This window comes from Gorilla gorilla, chromosome 12, assembly GCF_029281585.2.
Source record: "Gorilla gorilla gorilla isolate KB3781 chromosome 12, NHGRI_mGorGor1-v2.1_pri, whole genome shotgun sequence".
NCBI lineage: Eukaryota > Metazoa > Chordata > Mammalia > Primates > Hominidae > Gorilla > Gorilla gorilla.
The window spans coordinates 102,805,276-102,822,536 of record NC_073236.2 but is presented as its reverse complement, the minus strand read 5'-3'; the positions used below and the strand labels follow the sequence as shown (position 1 = coordinate 102,822,536).

Sequence of the window (17,261 nt, the reverse complement as noted above, 5' to 3'; positions counted from 1 at the left end):
GCTGAGATTGCACCACTGCACTCCAGCCTGGGCTCTTGAGAGTAAGACTGTCCCGCCCGCAAAAAAAAAAAAAAAAAAAAAAAAAAAAATTAGCTGGGCTTGGTGGAGTGTGCCTATAGTCTCAGCTACTCAGAAGGCTAAGGCAGGAGGATCCTAAGCCCAGGAGTTACAGACTACACTGAACTATAATCACATCATTGCGCTCCAGCTTGGGTGACCGAATGAGACCCTGTCTCTAAAAAATAAAATAAGAACTATAGAAATATGTCCTGGCATTAATATTTTAAAAATTAGAGTATAAAATAAGATTTACTTCAAGTTAGTGTAATTTCTAGTGCTTACTTAGAGTGTTTCTTTTCTCTTGCAAATAATCCTGAGCAGCTCTTACTATCTGTTGTACAACTCCAGTAACCAACAGCTGGACAGATGATGGATTCCAGGTCAATAGGAGGCGGTGCAAAACACTCAGCAACTCAACACCTATCAGCTAATATAAATAAATACAAATACAGTTAAGTAATTTCAATCTCGAAGAATAAATTTATATTGTTAAAACCTGAGAAAATACCTATGTAAAAAAAGAAATCAGGTAGCTAAAATTAAAATATAGGACTACGTAACAAATAAGAACATTGTAAAAATCTTGAGAAATGGCCACATTTTACCCCGATGTATTTTCAAGCAACAAACGATTTATTATTTACATATTTAAATGCGCTTTATATTCAAAGATGATCATTCTCCTATTGGAAGGAAATAATTGAGCTAAATAGTATTGTAGAGTCCAATGCTGCTAAAATTTATAATTTCTAACCTGAGCTGAATATCCAAGAATTTCTACAACCTCTGCCTACCACAGATTGTAGAAATCTCTGGTGAGTTCCTCTTCTATTCACTTCAGCAACTACTACAAACTTTCGCCACCCACTTTAAGCTTCTTACTCACAATCTTCCACACCAAATCCATCCAATGAACCTAAATGAAATTTCAAAGAGGGGGAAAAGACTTAACTGCAACCAAAGCCACCTTTACCTCTTTCCTTAAGATCATGTGTTCAGCCTCTTATGTGAGGCTTAATCTGAGGTTAATCTTTCCTTATGTGCTCCTATCCTAACCTATTTGACTTCCTAGGGATTCTTCAAGGACTCTGATCATACCTCGTATGTTTTCAACTTCTCTCTCTAGTTAGGCTACTCTTGTCAGTATAACGACAATACTCAAGTCTTTCTTATCACATGTCCCCCCTGCACTATTCCCAAAGCCTCCAGATCCTTTTATCTACCCCATGTCCTCCTCTATGTATCTTGCTCCTTCCTTTCCCAGCCTAGATGCTTCCACTTCCTTTACTTTCTTATTCACTCCTCAATCTTCTACTATCTGGCTACTGGTCACCTCAAACAATCCTCTGCGGGAGGTCACCAATAGCCTCCTCTAGACTCATTTCTGTGCTTATTTACTCGATTCTTTCTTTTGAGACTCTGTCTACCCTTCTTGAAACTCCTCCCTTGTCTTTGATAACTCTGTTCTCTTTTGGTTCTCCTGAAACTTCTCTAGTAGTTTCCACTGTTGATTTATTTCCTTCTTCTCAATTTTTAAATGCTATTTATCCTCAAGCTTCCAATCTTGGTCCTCTTTCTTCTTCCTTTATTCAGCCTTCCTAGGCTAGTGTTCTCATTTCTCTGGAATTATGAAAAAAGCCTCAGAACTGGCCTCCCTGTCTCCCTTCCCATCTCTTACAAACCAACCTACCTCTACGGGTTGACAGAATGATCCTTCTGAAATATAAAGTTAGTTACATCATTCCTCTACTTAAACATTTTTAATGATTCCCTATCACTTTCAGGATAGGGTTCAAACTCTTTTACATGTCATCAAGAAACCTTCATGATTTGGTCTTCACCTTGTTGTCCAGCCTCATCTAACAACCTCATGTTCCATTCATATCGGCCACAGTAAATGGCTATGCCCTTGAACTTGCCGTGTTCTCTCATGCCTCCTAGTGTTTGTATTTGCTATTCTTTCTGAGAGGAAAATCCGTCCCGCATGTGTTGCCTCACTAATTCCTCTTGAAGATTTGATTCAACCATTGCCCACTCTGAGAAACCATCCTTTGCTTTCCTATCACAACATCGGGCTCCTCCTCTCTATTCTAATTGCAGCTTTACATGCACTAAAATAGCACTTACCACACCGTACTTATCTCCTAATTCAGGCACAGTGAAACTGCTTTCACTATCTATAACCTCAAACCATGTTTGGGGCAGACCAGGCACAGAGTAAAAGTAACTGGGTGAATAAATACAGGGAGTCAGTGTATTCATATCATGTTAAAATAGGATCCAATACAGAAAAAAAATCCATCCTTTTTTCCATTGTAGCAATACTCAAAAAAAACCACACAAGTATCTATCATAGCAATACACTGTACCTGATCTTCTGCAATATGGACTCGAGCATAAGGGGAGTCTAGCAAGGTATGTAAGGCCTGCAGGCATGCTGCAACGTGTTCAATGGGCTCCTCAGGTCTAGGGGAACAAAGAAACTGTATACTCACACCTGAAATGCACAAAATAAAAACATGTTTTTTCACTTATAAAACACTTTATGTTGTTTGATCCCATATTTCTTCTCTATTTATGTTTTTACAGATTACCTTAACATGTATTTATTAATACCTTAAAGTAGAGTTCAAAATGGCTTCCAAGTTAAACAGCCAAACTCAACATAAGGTTGTAGTTTTGCAATTAGGTTAATATTCAAATTAGCTATGTGTGAAAGAAGGAATTCCCATGCCATCAGGTTATGAAGATATTAAGTTTTTATTTCTAGGACTTTCAAAATAATACATTAAGAAAATAAATTTACAAACATTATAAAATTGCTTTTCATTAAATGGTAGCCAAATAATTTTTCATGCATACAAAGTTTTTAAATGGCAAGTTATAGAGGCACAATGGGTATCATAGTAAACAACTGCTTTTAATTTACATAAGGGTAAAGTCATTGTTTTGGAAGTTTTTCACATTTTCACTTACCAGATCTACTGATGAATCCAATAATTACATCTTATTGTGTTCCTTTTCACTCCCAGAAAACATAAGATCACTAAAAGCTTCATTACAATGTATAAATTCTTAAATGTTAAAAAAGCATCTATAGCTGGGCGCAGTGGCTCATACCTGTAATCCCAGCACCTAGCCGAGGTGGGTGGATCACCTGAGGTCAGGAGTTCGAGACCAGCCTGACCAACATGGAGAAACCCCACCTCTACTAAAAATACAAAATTACCTGGGCGTGGTGGCGCATGCCCATAATCCCAGCTACTTGGGAGGCTGAGGCAGGAGAATCGCTTGAACCCAGGAGGCGGAGGTTGCGGTGAGCCGAGATCGCGCCACTGCACTCCAGCCTGGGCAACAAGAGTGAAAGTCTGTCTCAAACAAAAAACAAAAAACAAGAAACAAAAAAGCATTTATAAAGCAATTTTACATTAGGATTCACTGAAATCTTCTTAAACATTTTTTTCTTAATGGGATAATTGGTTAAGTGCCAAGTAAAATGAAAACCTGTTGTTGAATAAAAAACATATTAAGTTTTTTACTGAAAATTGTTCGATATTGCTGTGTGAATGAGCATGACAGTTAAGTAGTTTCAGTAGTTTTTAATAATTTAATTTCTAGGTTAAAAATTCAATTAACAATTTACAAGGTGAGGTGAAAAATCCTTTCACTTTTCCTTCTCTGAACTGTGCTATACTGTACAAAATCTTTCCATAGCTTTAAAATGAAAGATATGAATTTTCAGAAGTGATAATCTTGAAATATATTAATATGACAGACCTACCTAAAATCAGATGCATTCTGTCTTTGTTAATTTCTGGCAAAGATTTAGCACTACCCACTGCTCCTGATGCCTGGTTTAAATTGACAGATGTAGAACGTTTTTGTAAACCAGATATTGCTGCTGCTTCTGTAGACTCTGAGCACGTAAATCCTGTGCTATTTAACCAAAGTGCCACCGCATGGAGAATTGGAGCCCAGGAATTCCGATAGTGAAGTCTAGCTGTATCAATAGTTTCAGGGGTATAAAATGCTCCACCTGTAAAGCAATCAAATCAATTAAAAACATGACTTTTTTTTTTTTTTTTTGAGACCAAGTCTCGCTCTGTCGCCCAGGCTGGAGTGCAATGGTGCGACCTTGGCTCACTGCAACCTCCTCCTGCTGGGTTCAAGCAATTCTCCTGCCTCAGCCTCCTCAGAAGCTGGGACTACAGGCGTGCGCCGCAACGCCCAGCTAATTTTTTGTATTTTTAGTAGAGATGGGGTTTCACCATGCTGGCCAGGCTGGTCTCGAACTCTCAATCCACCCGCCTCAGCCTCCCAAAGTGCTGGGATTACAGGCATGTGCCACTGCACCCGGCCAAAATATTACTATTATACATGTTCGCTCATTTATGAACCACAAACAAAAATACCTGTTACATACAAAAGAGAAATCTAGCCAAAGGGCTTCTCCTCTTTATAAAGCCACCAAAAGTAACCCCTTTTCTGTAGCTGAACTGGAATACCTGTCTCTTCCTCACTGATGCTAGTTTTCCAGCCTTTCCTCTGCTACAGCTGATGTCAGTAAGTATTCTTACCTTTTCTTACCCTGTTGTCACAGAATTTACCTCTTCATTGTTGCCAGTGGCTCCTAAAACCCTATCATCTTCTCTTTCTATCATAACCAGGGAACTCTGTTTCTTCCCTCTGTTTCTTTCTTCTTCTGCTATTCCTCTCCACCTCCTGTTGTTTCCTCTACTAACACTGAGGACTTCCTCATCACTCCTTGCTGTTATGATGGATTAAGGAAGGAAAAAAGGGGGCAGGGGGAACTCCATTATTCTTATCATTAATATATAGGAAGGAGAATGGGTTCTTCAAGTAGGAACTAATAACACACTTTCTAAACAGAAAAAAATGTTGATGATTTCTACACTGATTTCGATAAGAAAACTAAAGTACAATTTGCAAAGCACTTTAGGAACATAATTTATTGGCACACCAGGAATCTGAAATAGAATACGAAAATACACACATTGAACAGTACAGCAATATACATCTATGGTGATGCATAATGACTTGTTATCCATAGCTATTTAGAATACCCTAGCTCATACAGCTATTATTGTAACAGTGCTTGCTAATATGTTTGCTTCAGCCAACAAAAAAGCTCTATATCTTCTATCTACAAATTCAATACAGAGTACATATTCTAACTGAGACAACATCAAACTTAAGCCACAGAAATTTAAACTGTTACTATAGCAACTGTTGTTGCTAGTCTATACCGTCTCTATTTTGTTTAACTACTACTTTGAACTCCATAAAAGTAAAACTCAGAATGTAATACTCACCATCTGGAGGAAGCTGACTAGAAAATTCAGCTGGTAAAGTCAAGAGTGCATAATCTTTTAATGCTGCTAACCACAGGCGACTGAGTGTTGGTAGTTCAGGTTGTACCAGTGTTATTAAACTATCTGGTGGCAGTTCATCGATGGTACCACAGTCGTCATCATCATCATCAGTATTTTTAATTGCTCTTTTTGGTTTTGACTCTGCTTCCTTTTTAATATTCATAGCAACCACATATACCTAATATGATATTTAGGAGGACAAAATAGTAAGGCATAAGATAAAAAAATAAGATATTTTAAGTTATTATAAAAATACAGTTAAATCATCAAAGATAACTGGGTATAGATATTAGAAAGTATACACTTTGGCAGGGTGCGGTGGCTCACACCTGTAATCCCAGGACTTTGGGAGGCCAAGGCGGGTGGATCATGAGGTCAAGAGATTGAGACCATCCTGGCCAACATAGTGAAACCCTGTCTCTACGAAAAATACAAAAATTAGCCGGGCATGGTGGCGGGCACCTGTAGTCCTAGCTACTCCAGAGGCTGAGGCAGGGGAATTGCTTGAACCAGGGAGGCGGAGGTTGCAGTGAGCCGAGATCGCGCCACTGCACTCCAGCCTGGTGACAAAGTGAGACTCTGTCTCAAAAAAAAGAAAGTATATACTTTGATCAGGTGCAGTGGCTCATGCCTATAATCCCAGCACTTTGAGAGGCTGAGAATCACTTGAAGCCAGGAGGTCAAGACCAGCCTGGGTAATATAGCAAGACCCTAGCTCTACAAAAAATAACAAAAATGCTAGCCAGGCATGGTGGCACGTGCCTGTAGCCCCAGCTACTTGGGAGGCTGAGGCAGAAGGATCGCTTGAGCCCAGGAGTTCAAGGTTCCAGTGAGCTATGATCGTGCCACTGCATTCCAGCCTGGGCACCAGATTTGAGATCCTGTCTCAAAAAAAGAAAAGAAAAAGTACATACAACTCCATGATTTCCTGATAAACACAAAACAATAATTCCATTTGCTTTGGAGACATTTTTCTAAAAAAACTGTTCTGACTTCTGCCTATTCCTCTGATGGCATGTTCCTTGAGTAGGCTTCTCAGAGTTTTTTCTGGCTTCCCTCATTCTACTTTACAAAGCACCCCCCGCCCCCACTTTTTTTTTTTACCACAGGGTATAACTCTGTTTCTGCCTCCACCTTCCTAGACTTATTAGACAACCAGGCATTCAAAGTAAGCAGCTGAGAGGCGAAAGAGACATCAGAAAGGATTTCCATAAATATCCTTCTAAACTCCTTCTTACACAGACCTTAAATGATATTTTGCAATCTAGCATTTACAACAGATAGCCTGGCTAATATAATCTGCTAGTCACATACATTATCTGTATCCTTTCTCTCTAGTTTGTGAGCCAAAAAGACATAAAAGCAACTTTCCTAAAATATAATTTCAAAGATTCTTCTTCGTTGAATCATATTTATTTTCCTTTGTTTTGTAATACATTTAGGCTTTGGCTACTGGCACATACAAAGCTGAATAACGTATTAATGAGAAAACAAAAAAAGAAAGGAATGACAGCAAGCAAGAAAAGAATTGCTCTAGATAAAAATCTCGAGAAAACTGTCTTCCCTCCACAGTGTTACGTCCATTGTACCTAACGAGAAAGCCTAAGTATGGTATCTGTGTAGGTACACTGCAAGCTTCTTGATGAGAAGCACTGTGTCTTACCCCTATTCCTACACCAAGCAGACTTACAGCACAGAGAAAATATACAGCAATTGACTAAATTCTAAAATAGGGACTTTGGATCTCAAGTTATGAATATATTACAATCATATCTTCTAGTGAGTACATGCTTGTTTCCCCCCTAAATTTGTTATTACACTTTTTTTTTGAGATGGAGTCTCGATCTATAACCCAGGCTGGAGTGCAGTGGTGCGATCACAGCTCACTGCAATCTCCACCTCCCGGGTTCAAGTGATTCTCCTGTCTCACGGTCCAGGGTAGCTGGGATTACAGGCACACACCAGCATGCCCGACTAATTTTTGTATTTTTAGTAGAGACAGGGTTTCTCCACATTGGCCAGGCTGGTCTCAAACTCCTGACCTCAGGTGATCCATCTTTCTCAGCCTCCCCAAGTGCCCAGCCACTAACATTTTTAAGAAAATGTCACAATAAGCACTCTTAAGTCTATCCAGCCATTCATTCATCAAATCCTTACTAGGTAGGCACCTTTTGCCTTGAATTTGTTATTGTTCTAGGACTGGAAGCAAAAAAAAAACAAATAATACATAGTTTTTGCTTTCCATGAATTCACAAGCTAATATTATAATGAGAGGGAAATAAAAAGGTGCTTAAGAGAAGAAACTTTTAAAGATTTGGTTTTAATTATTTATCTTCTACAAAGATAATCTTTTTAATGCTTTATCTTCTAGTACACTCTACCCAGTGCATAGACAGTGTCTGGTACCTAATGAACACTTGGCAGTTTATGCAATGAGTGAATGAATCTCAGGGAACATCACAGATAAATGAATCTTAGCCTTGGGAGTGTGAGAAAGGTGAGACAGTTTTTAAGGACAGAAGTTGACTTGCTCATAGGCAGAGATGGAAAGGGAGCTTACAGGCAGAGGGAACAGCCAGAGCAAGAGCACAAAAACAGGAAACTGCATGGTAATCTAAGTAAAGTGCAAGTTTCTCATATAGACGGAGCACAGGTTATAAGCTGGAAGTAGCTGAAGTTTTTACTCTGCAGGCAATGGGGAAGCAAGGGTGTCACTGTAAGACTTTAAAGTCTATGTATGCATTTTTCCTCGACTTATAATCTTATTTTAATAATTATGCTATAAAAAGTTGGAAAAATAAGAGTTAAAAATGACTCATAACCTCAATTTCTGGGTTTTCATATTCTATCTTTGTAAGTTATAATTTTGATGTACAGAGATTCCGTATTTAGTTTTACTGATAAACATGTCATAGGGTTTTCCCATGTGAATACCAGTTTTCATAACCATTATTTTAATGACTTACAGTGGATGACCCATAATGTATCTACCAGTTTTCCTACAGTTGAAATTTTATATTTACTTCTAATTCTTTACTTAGCATTGGGAATCCTAGAAAGATGAAATACAGCTTTTGAAGACAAAAGATATTCATTTCTTCACATTATAAATAGTGTTGCAAGTAAACATTTTTGTAAACTTACCTCTTTTCCATATTTTGGATATTTTTCACTAGACTACAGGCCCAGAAATGGAATTACTGGGTCAGTGTTTACAAATATTTTTATGACTCTGAATAGACATTGCCAAATGCTTTCTAAAAAGGTTCTATATTTTATATTGCTACCTGCAATATATGAGAATATATCTTTCAGACCTATTTTAAAATAAATTTTTAGGCTTATTTTTCTTATAGATATTACACAAAAAAGGACAATCAGAAGCATAAGCAAAATGAAGAAAATTAAAACTACACATAATGCTACTACTCAGAAACAATGCTGTTAACAGTCTAGACAGTTATATAAACACGCTCAGTTTTTTACCTAATAATGTGTGCGTGCGTGTGTGTATAATTTCTACCCCAATTTTCTAGTCACTTAATATCATCATCTTTCAAGATCAAGAAATACATTTAGGTTATTTCCACTTTTTTGTGAATAATAACACCATAACAAATACCCTTGTAGCAGAACCTTGTGCGTATCCTTAAATATTCCTGAGAATAATGTGTGCAGTTTTTTAATTAATTAATCTTTTTTTTTTTTTTTGAGACAAGAGTCTCGCTCTTGTTACCCAGGCTGCAGTGCAATGGCGTGATCTTGGCTCACTGCAATCTCTGCCTCCTGGGTTCAAGTGATTCTCCTGCCTCAGCCTCCCACGTAGCTGGGATTACAGGCATGCACCACCATGCCAGGGTAATTTTGTATTTTTAGTAGAGACAGTGTTTCACCATATTGGCCAGGCTGGTCTCGAACTCCTGACCTCAGGTGATCCGCCTGCCTCGGCCTCCCAAAGTGCTGGGATTACAGGTGTGAGCCACCACGCCTGGCCTAGTGCGCAGTTTTAGAGGATGTACAGAGGAAGGTGCTGAAGACACAAAGAAGAGTAGACAGCACTGAGCTTCACAGTCTCCTCCTCACTCTCATGCCTAACTGATACCTCCTCCTATCCTCCATGTTTCAATGTAAACATCACTTTCTCCAAAAAGGCTACTTCTGAGCCTCCAGCCTATTGTAAGTGCCTCTGCTATGTGTTCCAAAACACTTTGTATTTCTCCTATGATAATGCTCCTTACCCTTTGGTACATCTACTTGTTTACCAGTTTGTCTTGCTCAGCAAATGTAATATATCTCACCCCTGTATTCTCAACTGCTAACCTGACAGAGCTGAAGTTAAACGACACTTTGTTGAATGAATCAGAGGGTGGGAAGTAAGGGAATGAGAAAAGTTTAGTCTTAGATTAGCGGAAAAGCTTAAAATAATTATAACTCCAATAGTCTTCCCTTAAACGTGGTTTCACTTTCTGTGGTTTCAGTTACCTGTTGCTGAATACCACGAAAATAGGGAAGTGAGATACTGAGCTGGTAGAGGAAGGAATTAGTTACTTCAATACTGGAGGGCAGATGATAAGAATTCAATAGTAACTGGCAGAAGGAATTTAGAAAAATGAATTTAAAACAACGTAATTATATATTTTTTAAAGTGACTGTGAGAATGAAAAAGGTCAAACTAGCTATTAAAAAACAAAACAAGCTGGGCACTGTGGTGCATGCCTGCAGTCCCAGCTACGCGGATGGCTGTGGCAGAAGGACTGTTTGGGCCCAGGAGTTCAAGTCCAGGCTGGGCAACAAAGCAAGACCCTACCTTTAAAAAAAAGAAACAAAACCCCTATGGCCTCAATATCAAGGTGGCAAGTCACCTGAAATTTAATCAAATAAAAGATTTTTGGCATAAAATATTTTCTGTTATATTTTTGAGTTTTTCCGACCTAATTTCCTCATATTATGTAGGAGAGCCCTTCCTCAATATAGAGGTTTTCAGTACACTGATTAATATATTTTCAAAAAGTATTCCATATCAAGGGTTAGTTTTTAAAAAACAAAAAATTTTTTACCAACAAGAGTAGAGGAACATTTTCTCATGGATGAAGAAATGGGTCAAAAACAATAGGTTGTGGTTTAGTCGTTACCTCTGCCCAAGCTTTAAGAACAGCCAGTTTTTCCATGGTCGTGGCACTCTCTCGGTACAGCTGGCTGGAAGATCCTTTTCCAGCCTGAACTTTGTCCAGAGAAGAAACAAGAAGATTGTGTACTCGACGGAGATCATTGAGATCACTGACAACTCCACTTCCTATCCATGTACTACATACCTAGACAAAGAGAATTCAAAAACTTTTGTGTAAAAAAACTTAATGCTATATAAGAAAATGGAATAAATGACTTTTTTCCTAGAAGATAAAACACAAAACCAAAGAACAAAACAAACTACCCAATGCTATGCTTTATTATTATTATTATTATTATTATTTTGAGACAGAGTTTTGCTCTGTCACCCAGGCTGCAGCGGAGTGGCGTGATCTTGGCTCACTGCAAGCTCCGCCTCCTGGGTTCAAAAAATTCTCCTGCCTCAGCCTCCCGAGTAGCTGGGACTACAGGCAAGTGCCACCACACTTGGCTAATTTTTTTGTATTTTTAGTAGAGACGGGGTTTCACTGTGTTAGCCAGGATGGTCTCGATCTCCTGACCTCGTGATCTGCCTGCCTCAGCCTCCCAAACTGCTGGTATTACAGGTGTGAGCCACCGTTCCCAGCCAGTATTATTTTTAATATCAATGGTAAGCATAGATTTTATTGTACTCCTATGTAGAAAACAAAATAGTATTTACTTAACATGTTTCCACCATGTACTTTAACAAAAATGTTAACAGAAATAATTTTCCACCCAAAGCAGTTCAGTCTTGAATAATTCAACAAAATTTCTGCTTACCACAGGAAAAGGGTTATGCTTGCTGCTATAAAGGGGACTTAAAAAAAAAAAAAAAAAAGAGGCTGGGCGCAGTGGCTTACACCTGTAATCCTAGCACTTTGGGAGGCCAAGGCAGGTGGATCACGAGGTCAGGAGATTGAGACCATCCTGACCAACATGGTGAAACCCCACCTCTACTAAAAATACAAAAATTAGCTGGGCGTGGGCATGGTGGCGTGTGTCTGTAATCCCAGCTGCTCGGGAGGCTGAGGCAGCAGAATCGCTAGGGAGCCAGAGGTTGCGGTGAGCCGAGATCGCGCCACTGCACTCCAGCCACGACAGGGCGAGACTTTGTCTCAAAAGAAAGAAAGAAAAAAAAAAAGGAATAGGAAAAAAAAAATCTAGTCCCTACCCTCAAGTAAGAAAACACAGATTGAATGAACACATGGGAATGTTTTATGACTGTAATATGGGACACTTAAAAACAGACAAGGGAGAAATTAATTCTAGCAGGAGGAATGGGAATGTTTAGGTGTCAAAGAGGTTTGTGTGTATAGACATAGGAGAGTTACATGAGGAACAGATGTGATTAGGAAAGTTAATTGGGATTAGATTAAGGTAAAATTTACATTCCATGGAAAATGAATTTAGACTTCATTCTGTAAGCAACTGTGAGTTTCCATGGCCTCTGGACAGGGGGATCATATTATTAGAATTGTGCTTTAGGAAAACTGTTCCAGTACTTATGTATAAGAAAAAATGTATATAGACAGTAAGTTAATATGTTAAGTGTCTTTTACAATACCATAGAACAGAGATGATATGGATCAAACTGGGAATGGAATAAAAAAGGAGAGGCATCTGAGACAGACTTGTAGTTAGAAATCCCAGGATATGGAAACCAATTAGCTATTTTAGGGGGTGGGTGAAGGGAGATACAAAAAGAGCAAGGAATCAAAAATTTCCAAATGCTGATTGTTGAAGCTTCTGACTTGAATGGAAGGAAGGTGATACTACTGCTTTACAGGGATGATAGGGGAAACAAAGGAAACTAAGTGGAGATGAGAAGTGAGACAGCGTGATTTTAATTTTGAACATTTTTACATGCGGCATTCAAAGTGCCACTAAGAGACTTGTGGAAAGATATTCAGCAGGCAATTAAAAACTTGGGTCTGGATTTCAGGAGCAAGTTCAAGGGTAATTACATAACCCTAGGAATTCCCACACAAAGGTGATAACTAAAGTATTATTAAATTTTTTTCAAGGACAGTTTTAAACAAAAAAAATAAAGCCTTAAAGCCAGACCAGATGGAATATAGTTACAATTAAGGGACAAGTAGAATAAGAATAAAGAAAGAAATTGAAAAGAAAATACCAGAAAAACAAAAGAAAAACCACGGAACTGCAGTGACAATGGAGCCAAGGGAAGAGTTTCAAGAAGGAAGGGGTGGTCTCAGAGTGTCACCTTTATCAACAATAATTACATGTCCTTACTTTCTTTTTTTTTTTTTTTTTTTGAGACAGAGTCTCACTCTGTCACCCAGGTTGGAGTGCAGTGGCGTGATTTTGGCTCACTGCAACCTCCGCCTCCCGGGTTCATGCCATTCTCTTGCCTCAGCCTCACGAGTAGCTGGGACTACAGGCGCCTAACACCACACCCGGCTAATTTTTGTATTTTTAGTAGAGACGGGGTTTCACCATGTTAGCCAGTATGGTTTTGATCTCCTGACCTCGTGATCTGCCTGCCTCAGCCTCCCAAAGTGCTGGCATTACAGGCATGAGCCACCGCGCCCGGCCACATGTCCTTACTTTCTTATCTGAAATCCTTGGACCAAGATTTTTTTCAGAGTTCACAACTTTTGGGTAAAAGGTAATAAGGTACCTGAACCTCATTAAAGAATACACCTAGCAAGATGTGTGGCAGCACCCCATAATTAACACACAGATGTATCTGCAACAAAATGTATTACAAATCACAATAAGAAAGATTAACCAATGCTACATTCTCACTTAGCTTTACATCAGAGCCAAATGAGTACAAGTCAGCTCAGGTTTTGCTGCCAAATAAATGATTAAAAAAGCTTTTGATTTTCACAGCATTTGGATTTCAAATCATGACTAATGGACTTGAGTTCCTATATTGAAAACATTATAAAAGTGGAGAATAAGTATTTATGTCAAATTTTATTCTCAAAGAATTCAAAACTAATTTTAATAAAATTAATAAGGACATTTTTAACTGATTGTTACCAATTAAGGAGATACTGATGGCAAAACTTAAAATGCCAGTCAAAACTGCTGAAAAATAATTAAATTTAAAGTGAAAAGAAATTAAATATGAACATGAAAAGAAAGAGCTGTTACTCCCAAGGAAACTAAAGAACATATGGGAAAGATTTGATAAATATTTCTGTGAAATTTGGTAGAAATATAAATAAAAAATTGGGGAAAATTATAAAGATTAGGAATTTGGCACTAAGCTTTCTTTGTAAAAACCTAAGTACTTTCTTCACATTAAAGAATCAGAAACTAGGCCGGGCACAGTGGCTCACCTGAGGTCAGGCATTCAAGACCAGCCTGGCCAACACGGTGAAACCCCGTCTCTACCAAAAATACAAAAATTAGCTGGGCGTGGTGGCACACACCTGTAATCCCAGATACTTGGAAGGCTGAGGCAGGAGAATTGCTTGAACTTGGGAGGCGGAGGGTGCAGTGAGCTGAGATCATGCCACTGCACTACAGCCTGGGCAACAGAGGGAGACTGTGTCTCAAAAAAAAAAGACAGGTGCGGTGGCTCGCACCTGTAATCCCAGCACTTTGGGAGGCCCAGGTGGGTGGATCACCTGAGGCCATGAGCTCGAGACCAGCCTGGCCAACATGATGCAACCCCGTCTCTACTAAAAATACAAAAAATTAGCTGGGCATGGTGGCGTACACCTGTAATCCCAGCTACTCAGGAGGCTGAGGCAGGAGAATCGCTTGAACCTGGGAGGTGGAGGGTGCAGTGAGCCAAGATCATGCCACTGTACTCCAGCCTGGGCAACAAGAGCAAAATTCCGTCTCGAAAAAAAAAAAAAGAATCTGAAACTAGAATCACAGATAATGCATTTTTGTTTATGAAGAATGACAAAGTAGCATTAAATTAGTAATATTCAGAGAAAAGACTTTGCCCTACATCAAAAGATTGGTGAATGAATGTACATTTTAAAATTTTATGCTGAAATAAAATATTTAAGTATGCATTATGTTCATGATCTGACCCTACTTTAAATGATTTTTTATTGATCCACTGATTACTGTACCCAGTTGTGTGACATCTGAGGGTCCTTCCTATAATATCTAAGAGTTACCCTGATTTTAAAGTTTCTTAACATGGCATTTGTTCTAACAAACAGGCTGGGATATCATTAAGCCAACTCCTTACTTTCCTTAAAGGAAAGGAACTTGTAACCTACTGCTTTACCTGTTAGGAAACCAGGTTTCCTCCCAGCTAATAGAAGGAAAGGAGGTCACAAATTTAAGCCTGCCACTAGAAAAAAAGAAACTTCTTATAAAAAAAAATGCAACTAGGGCCACAAAAGAAATAAGTTTAAGGCAAATTCAGTACTCATATACAAGATAAAATTCTAATAGCCTTTGCTTTTCTAATCATCAGGAGCATTGTAGGAGATTTTGTCTGCTTAAATGCTGTGCTCTGAAACGTCATCATGATACACTTATTTACATATGGACAGTAATTTTTTGATATTTGTGTGGCAGTATCCCAAACCAAATTACCTAGTCGAAGGTTTGCATCACGATCCAGAGACCTATCTCTTACCAACAACGTTTCTTTTCTCTCTGGTCTCCTGTCTGTGGAAAGAGTTAATTTCTCTGAAGACTGCCATTAAGGCAGCAGGCTTCAGAGATACCAATTTCAAAAATGGAAGGAAGGGGCAAACTCGCATTCAGCTACAGAGAGGATAAAGTCAGAATTTTAAACCTATTATTGCAGAATCTTCTCTGCATAGAGGTCACATGAAGCTTGGCCATGGATTCTAAGCAAAAATGATGGACCACAGCACCGTACTCCAGAAAACTAGGAAGAAGAGAGTTGCTTATCTTCTGTCTTTAGGTAAGCAGACAAATAAACTGATTACCTAAAAGATTAGAGCTTAATACATGAATCCTTTTTCAAAATGAAGCATATGAAAAAGAGAAACTGATTAAAGGAAAAAGAAAATACGCATTTTTTGGGGCAGGGTGTGGTGGCACATGCCTGTAATACCAGCACTTTGGGAGGCCAAGGTGGGTGGATCACGAGATCAGGGGTTTGAGACCAGCCTGACCAACATGGTGAAACACTGTCTCTATTAAAAACACAAAAATTAGCTCGGAGTGGTGGCAGGCACCTAATCCCAGCTACTCAGGAGGCTGAGGCAGAAGAATTGCTTGAACCCGGGAGGCGGAGGTTACAGTGAGCAGAGATCGCACGCCACTGTACTCCAGCCTGGGTGACAGACTGAGACTCAGTCTCCAAAAAAAAAAAGAAAATGTACGTTTTTTGGTGGTTTTGTGAGTCTCTGCAGATATAATAAGGCGAGAATAATTCCCTGGGATTAATTTTGCAACGAAATGTCTATATTGTGAAATTCTCCTTAGTATGATTTAATACCCACAAACTAGCAAAATTTTCATAATGTGTGGTCAAAAACAATGTTTCGACCACAATGTTTATTACCTAATTATTATTTCATCATTTCACACAGAATAAAAAGGAAAACTGCCATTGTTGTATTTCCAAGATAAAAATATTATTTTGTTTTTCCTCTCTCTTTTTTTTTTTTTTGAGACAGGGTCTCGCTCCGTTGCCCAGGCTGGAGTACAGTGGCACAATCTTGGGTCATTGTAGCCTTGACCTCCTAGGCTCAAGATATCCACCAACCTCAGCCTCCCGAGTAGCCTGGACTACAGATGTATGTTACCATGCCCAGCTAATTTTTGTATTTTTTGTAGAGACGGGGTTTCCCCATGTTGCCCAGGCTGATCTCAAACTCCTGAATTCAAGCGATCCTCCCATGTTGGTCTCCCAAATTTTTCTCTATTCCTTCACACAAGTTAAATTCTAAGATATCTATGAATGTATAGAAGACAACTATACAAAGTCCCATTTTTCTTCTTACCTGGCAAGCTTTTGCTATTATATCTGATGGTGTATCTTGTGAAAAGGCTGGTCTTAGAGCAGCTCCCACCTAGAAAAATAAATAAAGCATTTTATTTTTTACTTTTATTTTTTGAGACACGGTCTTACTCTATCACCCAGGCTGGAGTGCAGTGGTGCGATCTCGGCTCATTGCAACCTCTGCCTCGTAGGCTCAAGCGATTCTCCTCCCTCAGCCTCCGAAGTAGCTGGAATTATAGGCATGCACCACTACTGCCAGGCTAATTTTTGTATTTTTAGTAGAGACAGAGTTTCACCATGTTGGCCTGGCTGGTCCTGAACGCCTGACCTCAAATGATCCACCCACCTCGGCCTCCCAAAGTGCTGGGATTACAGGTGTGAGCCACCGTGCCCGGCCCAAAGCATTTTATTTTTAAAGGTAAGTAGTAAACATAAAGCCTCTTGTGTGTTTGGAGATGAAAACACACAAAAACACTTCTATGTTCCTTTCCTTTTTATGACCTCTCCCTTATCTCTTTTCAGTTATAATAAACTCAATCATATCCTTTTTCTTTTGCTTTCCAGGAGGTTATCATTATCAAGTCTATATGAATGTTATATCAAGTAGGCAATAATCTTGTTTTTTTTCTTGTTTTTGTTTCATAGCAAACAGGATTTTCTGACAAAGTCACGTTATCAGACATACCAAAAATTGCTGTTGTTAGATTTTTTTCTATCTATATTTTTCTAAACCTATTTCT

At 38.8% G+C, this 17,261-nt stretch overlaps 1 protein-coding gene across 5 annotated transcripts in view; it reads right to left on the bottom strand.

Annotated features, from left to right (window-relative positions):
• Positions 1-17,261, bottom strand: part of HEATR5B (HEAT repeat containing 5B) — a 106,113-nt gene that overhangs the window by 22,305 nt on the left and 66,547 nt on the right. For all 5 annotated transcript variants that reach the window (XM_031008176.3, XM_031008179.3, XM_055377717.2 and 2 more), the window contains exons 26-31: positions 16,523-16,591; positions 10,586-10,765; positions 5,394-5,631; positions 3,842-4,096; positions 2,430-2,557; positions 343-487 (exon numbers count right to left, since the gene is read on the bottom strand). In XM_031008176.3, the coding sequence (XP_030864036.2) occupies positions 343-487; positions 2,430-2,557; positions 3,842-4,096; positions 5,394-5,631; positions 10,586-10,765; positions 16,523-16,591 (1,015 nt within the window). The remainder of the gene's footprint in view (positions 1-342; positions 488-2,429; positions 2,558-3,841; positions 4,097-5,393; positions 5,632-10,585; positions 10,766-16,522; positions 16,592-17,261) is intronic.